This window comes from Antrostomus carolinensis, unplaced genomic scaffold (assembly GCF_000700745.2).
Source record: "Antrostomus carolinensis isolate BGI_N321 unplaced genomic scaffold, ASM70074v2 scaffold42281, whole genome shotgun sequence".
Lineage (NCBI taxonomy): Eukaryota > Metazoa > Chordata > Aves > Caprimulgiformes > Caprimulgidae > Antrostomus > Antrostomus carolinensis.
Window position 1 is genome coordinate 3694 of NW_010294255.1, and position 10796 is coordinate 14489.

General features: G+C 37.7%; 1 protein-coding gene across 1 annotated transcript in view; it reads left to right on the top strand.

Moving 5' to 3' along the window:
* The first annotated feature begins 1292 nt into the window (after positions 1-1292).
* The window catches only part of AZIN1 (antizyme inhibitor 1), a 21496-nt gene continuing 11992 nt past the window's right edge, over positions 1293-10796 (top strand). Inside the window, exons 1-2 of the mRNA XM_010177574.1 lie at positions 1293-1463; positions 9539-9736. Of these exons, the coding sequence (XP_010175876.1) occupies positions 9635-9736 (102 nt within the window). The 5' untranslated portion in view covers positions 1293-1463; positions 9539-9634. The remainder of the gene's footprint in view (positions 1464-9538; positions 9737-10796) is intronic.

Genomic DNA, 10796 nt, shown 5'->3' on the forward strand with positions numbered 1-10796 from the left:
TTTTAAAACTGTTGTGTGCATACGCCAAGGTCTAAATGTTACTGACTTCTTGCTTTAGCGGAAGACAAAGGTAAGATTAAATACACTGCATATACATTGATTAGAGCTGGCAAAATTTCTTGTCGTTAATTTTGAAGCACTGAGGTTTATTTTTGATATTATATGCTACTGAATGCTAATGTATATGGTAAAGCTGAAGAGATTGCTCTGTGGAGTTGCTGTGAAACACTTACCCTCAGGTTACATTATAGAGTATACTAGTTTAGTTTTCGGGTAGCAAGAGTAAGTGGAAAAATATACTTCTGCAGTTTGCTTAACTATAATGCAGTTGAGAAGATGATCATTTGGGTTAGGTGATTCCCAGAAGACAGTTTTTTTGTAGTCAGCACATGTACTCTTGTTTAAATAATGAGAACAGCAGAGATTTATTTTTACAACAGGTTGGTGCATTCCATGTCTCATGACATAGACCACAGTGAATTTGTAGAAATTTTGTTGTATGTTGGGTTTACACATGACCAGCTCTGTACTGTATTTAATTCCATGAAAATAACAGTTCCTTTTAGAAGGAATAACTTCTCAGCAGGGCTGGTTAATCTTTCCTTGACTGCTTTTTATGTTCATTGTACCTTTGGTGTGACTGTTTTACCTTAATTTGAGTTAAGCTAGCCTTGTACTTTAAAATGCTGCTTTGGTGTTGTGTGTGATAGCATTTAAGGGCCAGCTGAAATGTTTCCTCATTCCTGAAGGCAAGCATAAGCTTCTTTTTACGATTTTACTCATCTCTGGATTTGTCTGTGTGGTATTCAGTTTCACTATATAAAGCTCTATTTTTCATGCACATAGCTTATTCATCCACATGCCATGTTCATTCACAGCAGAGGGAGAAAGAACATGGCAAGGGAATTCTAAAATAGAAAGGAAGTGGGAAGGGGAAGAATCACAGTGGTTACAGGGTTAAAAACACTTCTGTGAGGGTAGTCCAGTATTAAGGCATACTACCCTAAAGCAGGATCATTTAGAGCTCTTTGCCTTTACTTTTGAAAATCTTCCAGTTCAGACTATGAAAGATAAGTACAAGCAAGCAGTTTCATGTGCCTAATTCGTGTGTTTTAGCAGTTCTTCATTCATCTGACTTGATCTGGCTCAGAGTTTACATTTACTCTTGAAAACTGGGAATTTCATCTGATTATAAATTTTCACGGTGAGGTGTTGCAGGCCTCCTTGAAAGCTCTACTGAAAAGGCATGTGTTAAATGTTCGAAGATAAAGCTGTTATTTTGTTCTGGCTGTGACATTTATTTTTGTGTGCATTTTCTCCCACAGGGCAAAATCTCTGATCAAGTTTACAACTATCCAGAGGGCTTAGGAGAAGTGCTTTATAGAGAACAGTTCGACTTCAACGCTGAGCCACCTTGGGAACCTAGCTGATGATAGTAGGGTTCCATCTCCTAACTTGTCCATGTAAGTCTCTTTTCCTCTTCTCTTTATCTGTATGCAGGGGGATAAGCACTTCCAAAAATACACACAACCTGTATTGGCTTTTTGATAAGCAAGATAAATGTCTTGATGTAGATTATAGAAAGTTGAAAATAGTGGCATGTGGATTATATGGGGATTTTATTCAAGCGAGAATTAGAATTTTTCATCACCTAATACTTTTCTTAACAGAGTTATCTTATGAATTTCTGAGAGGCTTAAACATGTGTGAGTGAGCTTTGTAAATAGAGGTACTTTTTTGAGTTAGGGCTGTTGGCTGCAGAAATCCTAAAATAAAATTCTGTAACTTCAGTCTTTCAGTGGTAATTCTGAAGTCATGAATTGGCACTGCATGACTGTTAACATAAAATCATGATTTGCTGAGTACTGTGTGGTTTCTTAGAGTATTTTATATTGAAATAGTTAAAATTTGCTATTGTAAACAGTAACTAATGCTGATCACGAAGGGTGTGCCTTCCCAAATGCCTGTCTCCATTATTTGCTAATTACTATCCACTTCCACAAATAGTTGTAGTTGAGCTACAGTAGAATGTGGAATTCTGTGTTGGATGGAAATCATGTACCAATTATAAATGCCTTTAAATTTTTAAGAGGCAAATAGGTATTAAAGAAAAACAAAACACATGATAACTGAAAACAAATGAATGTGCATAGCTGATCTTAAAGAGCACAGAAAGCTCTGGAATGCGTGTGGTTATCCTGTTCTGTTAACATAAAACAATGGCTTTATGTGGTTTTAACAATAGCCTTAAATGCATTTGTAATATCTGAATTAAGCTGATTTTATACAGTAATTTTTTTTCCCTGTCTGGCTGAAGGCATTTTCATTTGGCTTAGTACCTATAAATTATATAACACTTTTTAATGTAAAACTTGAGAGTGAGAACGGGTAAGTGCATCTGACTGCGCCAGGTACTTTTTAAAGACCACAAAGAATCCAAATACTGGTTGTGTTGGTCTGTCTCCTAATAAGATACTTAATGTAGATTTGAAAATACTGCAGTAAGGGAAGCACAGAGCGAGCTTGGTTTCTCATGCTTTCTGTCTTTATCTCCAGAGGTTGTGTTTTTTGTTTTGTTTGAAACTGACTGTATTGACTGCATATATCTGGTTCCATGCAGATGACTGCTCTATTCAAGTGAATACATTTAATACTGAAAATTCTCTGAATATCAATATTATTTTGTAGCTGTTATATGATTTTTATGAGCAAAAGATATGAGAAAAATTTTGTCTTGTTCAGTTTCTGAGTTTTGCCTCACTCTTGTGTGTGGGTAGAACTCTTGTGTGACATTTTGCACTTCAACAGGAATAAAGTAAAGTAGTAAAAGGATATGAAAGGCAGAATAATTGTTAGGAGGAAGGAGTGAATTAAGTACAAAATCTTAAGGTACTGTAAATGCACTTTAGCTTTCAAAGCTGTTCTGAAGAAATTTTGGCTTTGACCGACGTTTTTCTCTTGGAGGAGAAGGCTGTTCTGGTGCCTTCATTGAGATTATTCTTTAACTGGTAGACTGATGTGCTGTGGCAAATAGCGCAAGGTATGGCTTGTCCTAGAATGGAAATGCCACTGGATTTGCTGTATTTGTAGCTGAATGTTCAGATGATATGTGTGTTTATTTTGATCTTGGATCTGTCGTGTGTTCAGTAATAATATACTGGACACAAACATAAGTAGTTCAGTGTTGAATGTAGTGGTAAGGTAGGTGGTGGTAGTCTGCAAGTGTTTGCCAGTAAATCTGGACCTGCTTTGGTGTGCTGAAGCACAGGTAACTGCCTCAAACACAGCTAAGAGATAAGTTAGCCAGTTAATTGGTAGCTTGAGTCCCGTTCAACTTACAAATTGATTTAATAGGGAAGAAGTCAACTGAGCTTTTAAATATAATTATTACTATTATGTTCCAATGGAATGCAAAACAAAATCTACTGTCTGAAGGTGCACTTACATTCCCATTAAACTTGCTGCTTCTTTTTTATAGTTCATAATTCTCTCCCTCCCACTCCTGTCCTTGTGTTACACTGGCCAAGGAAGAGCTTGGGATTTAGTTCTGTCTTGCTCTTCGTGCTCTGAATTTCTGAGCGGTCTGACAACTGTGCTCTGAAGTCTTGCTCCTTTCAAAATCTGTTCTATTTATTGCCACATCTGGTTGATCAGAAATGGAAGGAATTAGTGATGGAAATCTAATCTGTTAGTGAGCCCTGTCTATGCCAAGTGGAAGCAGTAGTTATCTGGACCAGCTAGCCTTTAAAGCTCTCCTGACTCTGTCTCAGGGGGACTGAGTAGCAATCGGGCAACAGGAGGGCTGGGAGTTTTGAGGGTTGAGGAACAATGTGAAGGCCAAATGCTAATATTGACTAAGCAAGAAAGAGGATAGAATAGGGAAGTAACTGCTTGCACTGTCATGAAAGAGAAGTGCTGGTAAGGTGCCACAGAAGCATACGTGCACTTACAGGAGTACTCACTTTTGTAAGCTTTGCTAGCTTATTGGCTTTAAATAATGTATTAAAGCTTCAGGAAAACAGAAGGAGGTTCTTAAAAGCATGCTTCCTGCAGATGATGTCAAATGAGGTATTATTTTGTAGCATCTACCCCCTTAGCTTGCTTACTTCAGCAGAGATGCTCTTGTTACATTGCTCATTTAACTGTGTGGAATTCTCCTGGGAGAATGGTAGGATGCAACTAACCTCTAAGCTCTTGGGGTACTCTGCTATGACCCTCGGTGGATTTGTACTGAAAGGCAACTTGGGTGATGCAGAATGTCCCCTGCCATTGTAAACAGACACCTGCTTCAGCATTTCCATCAGCTAGTGGCTGTGTGCAGCTAGCTGAATGATAAGGATGTAAGTTGGTGAATCTTGGAATCTTTCTTTTAAAGGTGCTCCCATTATAAATAGGTGTTGCCTGCACTGAAAACAGGACTTTTGTTTCTGCTTTTCTAGTTCTGTACTTCATTGCCAATGGTAGAGACAAAATGCTTCTACTTTTTTGATCTGTTACCCCTGAAGAACCAGTATTGTAAGGAATGTGGGATGAGTGTATTTTACCTCTTCATGATTTTTGCATCAGCATAATTGTTAATCTCATAAATATTTATTTTGCTTAACAAGACATGTAGTTGAAAGGCAGTATGGGGAGTCTCTTTGGTTTGAAGAGGAAGTTTTTAATGAAATAACCAAACCTCTGGTTTTTGGTTTTGGTTTGTTTTGGTTGGGGTTTTTTCAGGTTAAACAACATGTAGTTCTGACAACATAAAGAAAAAAAAAGGCAAATGATGTGTTTGTTATGGATGCTTGCATATGACAAGCATGTGTTCAGCTAGGTGCTTTTCAGAATATTTTAATTTTCTATTCCAGATGTCTGCATTAATTGCAGTGTTTAAATATGTAAACTTTTATCTTAAAGTTCTTCATCTGGGAAGTCATTGTGTTAAACCCTAAAGAGCCTGAGGATGTAATGCTTACTTCAAAGAAAGCAATTGCATGCCTATGTAGAAGTCTCATACCACTTGACAGCTTTTGTTTGCCCTAAAATATATGTCCTGGAGCATTGTGCAGACTAACATTTCAGGTGGTAAAATGGGTGGTGTTACCATGCCAAGTCTGTCAAATCATGACTTGCAGTAAGTCAGTGCTTCCAGCAAGGACTGAACTCTGTACTGTAACGATTTCTGACTCATCGTACAGACATAGAAGAGGTCTTAAACTATCCTTTTGATTTCCTTCTGCATGTATTCATTTGATCTTTCACAAATTTTATCATTGATTCTTCTCCCTTCTCATGAGAGGGGCCAGTCAGAGCAGAGTAAGGTTATAGCACAATCCCAAATCCTACTGCAGGGATTAACTCCTTAAAGAAACATTCTTCAAGTATGCACTGTTTTGTGGTGGTGCTGTAGCAGTGCTGGTAGGAATTTCACTTTTCTCTTTGTAGAATGTCCTCAACAAGACTGAAAAGATGTAATCTCCAGAGCAGGAGAAATTGGAGAGGAGAAAAATGGGCTGTGACTCTGAGGACAGAAGTTGTTAGGCTAATGTTGGCTTTTTTACTAGATGAATTTTGCAAAATGAAAAAGTTTAGATGTCGCAGATGTGCTTGGAACAAGCAATTGCTGTTTAGCAGCTGGGAGAGGTTATACTAGGTTGTTTATGGCTTGTTGCAAGCTATTTTAAGTCTGTGCTAGCACGGATTCCTTTTCGTCCCTGCCTCTTGACCATAGATGCTTTTGGATGAATGAACTGCAAGAGACAAAGTCTGTTTTAGGAAATGACCTTCATCGAAGCTAACAAAAAGCTCTTGCTGCCTGATTAATCCTAGATGCTCTTCCAAGTTAATGTGGTCAATTAGTTGAGTAAAACACAAAGATCTACCTTTTTTTTTTTTTACAGAGCAGCCTGCTCATCTGAAACTGATACACTTATTTCTTCTCTCAAGCATACATTTTTCTTAAAATCTTTGACTTAAGTCTTAAACTTTGACTTTCTCTGCTGACTTACCAAATCAGTGTTCTTTTTGTTGTTGTTGTTTTGGGTGAGTTAGTGGTAAAGAGGCCTCCTCCCTTCATGCTTTAATTAAACAGGTTCTCCTCCTCCCCACGGGATCTCCCTGAAAGTAAAAGGGCAGCTTTTGGAGAAAAGTGTTTGTCTGCACCACCTCTGTCTGAAAGCTGTAGACACCACAATCGTAAACTATGAAAAACACTTTTTTTAAGAATACTACAAAATTAGCCTAAAGCCACTCCCATGTAACTCAGGTGAATACCACAGCAAGACTTGAAGAAGAAAGCTAGCTGTTGAGTAGACCAAGCTGCTTCATTTCTGCTATGAGGCACCAGCAATTGGCCTGCAGGGTGTCTGTGTGTCTCCGGAGTCTGAAATCCATTCAGTGCTGTGATGGGTTCCCTGGGGTGTGCTGAGGCCTCCCAGCAGGGTGGACTTGCAGATATGAGCTCCTACAGTGGAATTCTTGACCATCCACATGCTTTGGAGTGTAGGAAGTGGCTTGTGCTATGAAAAAAATCCCACCAAAACTTAAAAAGCCAGCTGAGTAGTACCCTTGTATATACAGTAAGTCCATAAAATGCTTTCTTTTTCCTTCAGGCCTTTTAACAGGTTTGTACAATATAGCAGGGAATTGCAAGTTTATAATCAGAAACACAGAATTTGTCCAACTTGAATAAACAAGAAAAAGAAACTCAGATATGAGACTTCTGCCAGCCCAGTCACTTCTGATATGCAGGTATATCACTCAGTTGCAGGTACTTAGCTGGCCAGATGTGAGCAGTGAGGGAGAAGGAGGAGCTTGGATTGTGGAAGCTCATCCTGTACTAAGTTACTGTGTCAAAATGTTGCCCTTGAGTTCTGTTGAACTTTTTCTGAAGTCATAGGACAGCTTAGATTACTCGAAAATTGAGAATTTTCCTTTAACACCCCTCTGTCACAAAAGGATTAAAAACCTTGTGGTTTTTGAATGGTTAACAAATCTGCTACATTTGAATAATCTGCTGAAAATGGAAATAACTTTGCTTTTGCATGTGTTCACCACGGTTGTTAACTTATTCCTCTCTTTGGTATTATTTTTCTTGTAAGAAGTCAACAAAAGAGCTATTATTGTGGAAGAAAAGTTTAATGTGTTTCTTACACAAGGAGCAAGTTCCTGAGGGTGCATAAAGTACTTTAAAACTTGGTTAAACATTGGGCTGTTTAAATTGTAGTATAAAGAAATTATGTTAAAAGAATTAAACTCTGCTGTTAGCTTTTTTTCTTCTTTCGATCTTCATGTTTTGAATACTTGAGAACTTGTATCAAATTTTTAGTAAAATGCTGATACCAGCTATTCTTTTGAGGGGGGAGACCCAAACCAAACTCTTTTTGGTACTCTCCCCCTGGCAATCATTGATATTTTATGGAGGTGAATGTGTTGAGGACTTTGTGCTAATCAGGTAGCATCAAGGATACTGCTGAAGTACCTGCTCAGAGGGTGACGGCAGCTACCTAAACATGACTGTGGTGTTCACGTTTGTCTCGCTCATTCTAGGTCAGACGTGGTTTACCAGCTTGTCTTTTGATTGTTCGGTGGTGACTTTCTTTTGAGGAGTTTTAGCTGCTACCCACAAACTTAAACTGAGATGTGACTGACTGAAGACATTTTTCCTGGTTATTATGGTGTCTACCACCTAGTCATTGTTTTTATGGTTGTAATTTACTTAATTATCACATTGATGTAAGGATTTATCTTGGTCTTTCATGATTGTTTTGGATCTTCAGGATTCGCTTAAATAAGCATATGACTCACTGTATGTGTGAGTCAAGTATGTTCTTACTCAACATACTTGTCTTTAGCATTCAGCTTCTGAATATAACTGCAAACTTTGGCTGCCGCTGAGTTAAATTCACCTGGCAGTAAGTATTTACCTTGGGAAGCATAGGTGGCACACTTGAGTTATGCAGAAAACATACAGAACTGCTGGCTCTTTCAGCAGTTACTGGGTGAAGACTTCTTACAGGAGCAACTGCTGCGTAGTTGTCTTAGTATTAGCTTGAGCAAAAGTAACTTTGTTCATATTAACAATGTTAACCAAACTTATGTGGCAAACTGTGGAGTTTTTTGGTTTTTTTTTTTTTTTTTTTACTGTAGGGAGGTGGCAGAAGAAACACAAGACAGAGTTGATGCCGTGGCCTTCTGACCATTTGAAGCCAAACTTATCTTCTTAGCTTTTAGAGTCTTAGTGAAGCATTTTTTGCTTTTGCTGGTAACATTGCTCATTTCTATCAACACTTTAATAGAAAAATGATTTTGTTATTTTAAAGCCAAGTACAGGTGGCTTTAGAAAATAACTATAATTTTTTTTTAGAAATTCTATGCAACTTCTGTTAAGAGATTAAAAAAAAAAATTGGGGGTATTCATGTAAAAAAGGAATATAGTTAGCTGTCTGGTTTTGATCAGTCTCCTGTTAGTTGTAAAGATGACAGTTGAAACAAAGTCTGGTCCATCAGTTGCTGTAAACTAATAAAATATTTTTGAACAAGACCTACACTGTAATGGAATTTAAACTGTGGATTGTTGTATTCAACAAGTCAGGCTGATGAAAATGTATAATCAGCTGTTGTTAGTTTTCCGCTGATTCTTCCTTAAGACTGACTATTTAATCCATATTTTAAGACTCTGCATGTTTAACAATGTTTTGTGTCTTTGGATTTCATCAATCCAGGCTGTCTTTTGGAAGGCATTGCTTGTAATCAACATCTAATTTGCAGTGAAGGCTTGAGGATAAACAAGATGCAGAGAAAGCTAGGCTATAACTGTTACTTTTAATACCAGTTCTACTTACTGAGATTAATTTTTAAAACTGCATCTAGCTAGTGGCTTCTTTGTGTTAACCTCTGAAGTGAAGATTTTTGTGTTGTAGGTAATCTTGGGAACAGAACAACAAAATAAATACCTAGTAAATACAATGTGTGAAGGCAGTGGTTATATATTAGCATCTGAACAAAAACCAGGATGGTAATAAAAGTATGTGAATCTAGCAAATATCAGTGCTAACATTTAATCAATAAACTACAAGTTTTCTTTAACAAATTAAGAAAGTTGTATTACAGTCTTCCAGTTGCATAAGTGAATACTAATGTCACTTAAGGTGCTGTACTTAAAAACAGCCGAGCTGAGGTGCTTGTACAAGTATGCTACACTTGTAGCATTTTCATAGTCTGCACAAGCTTAACACAGGTCGGTGTGCATGCAGTCTGGGCTGCTTCTCAAGACCAGCCTTGCATCAGTGGTTTCTTACTCCTCTTTAAGTTAGTCTAAGGCTTAAAGGATGCAGCTTCTCTTTTATTCTTGGCTTCAGCAGAACTGCCTTGTTATTATCCCTGGCAAACGGATGGTGGACAGAGTAAAAATAAATATTTGATTTTTGTAGAGAGTGTGTATCTTACTGTTTGTAGTACATCAGGTGTGGAAAGCTCTTTCTGATTTTTAAACAGTGGCATAGTGTGCTTTTTTTTGCCTCTTTTCCCATTGCTTTATGTTTTCTTTGTACAGTTTGTTGCATAATTTAAGGACCCGGATATAAGGCTTGGAAGCCCATCCCTTGTGTTTCTTGGTTTATGACTGTCGGCTTTGTGGAATACGGCTGAGATGAAAGGATTTCTTGAGGATGCAAATTACTCCATTGGCCTGTTGGATGAAGGAGCAACTCTTGCAGATGTTATTGACAACTGTATTTATGAACATACTCATGTAAGTTTTATAAGTTTTTCCAACTTCTGGTTTAGTTCTCTAAATCTTTAGACTAGGTCGAGGTATTTAGCACTGATGGTGTGACAGCAACAGAGCAACAGTCGTTTAAAACTCCCCTTATAAAGTAGTTCCCTCTTCTAATTCTCCTTGGCTATTTGTTTGCTGTAGGCTGAATTCTGTTGGGAAAATTTGGGAACAATTGTTACCTCCCTCAGTGTGGCTAGCAGGAAAGTAGTCTTGCTGATGCAATTAAATACAGGTTCCCATCTCGTTTCCAGAGACTCTATCAATGGGGATTACACCTGAAATTACGCAAGTGGATAATGCAGAAAGAGTTAGAAACTTTTCTTTTGCCTTTTCCCTAAAATTATGCCAAAGTTTAGACAAATATGTATGCTGAGCCAGTTTAAAGCCATGTTTAAAATTTCTGTGTTCAATCATGGTTGTATGCTAATATGTCTTCCCATTACCCTTCTCTCTATTGGAAACACTGGTACGAGCATATTGTGAGGTGCTCCCTTTTTTTCTGTCAAGAAAAAAAAAAAATCCTGGTCTAAAAGCTACTAAATTTATCAATCTGCTGGAAAGAAACAAATAATTCTATGTATAAATAATAGTTCTATTGAATAAGGCTTTGCTCACTTAGGAGTCAGGAAGGTGTTGTAGCCTTTGTTTTATAGATGAGATTGTAGAAAGAATGAGATTTTAAAAAGAAAAAAAATAAATGAAGTTTCATTAAGAAAATACTGTATCCTTAATATGCCATACCTATGAGTTGTTCACCTCTTGGTTTAGCAGAACTAATGGTCAGATTTGAGTACTCAGCTATAGTACAGCAAATAGCTAAATCCCATGGCCTTCTGAAGTCAGGTGTAGGATTCCCAAATCCTGATTCCTAATATTCTTTTTCTGTCTAGCAAATAAATAGGTAAACTACTGGCAACATGTCATGTCTCCAACCACTGGCTGGCTCACAGAGGATAGCTGCCTCCTGCTGCTTTCATTTACTCCTTTAGCTCAAGGGGTAGAGGCCTGTGCCATGGATCTAAAGCTCCAGATC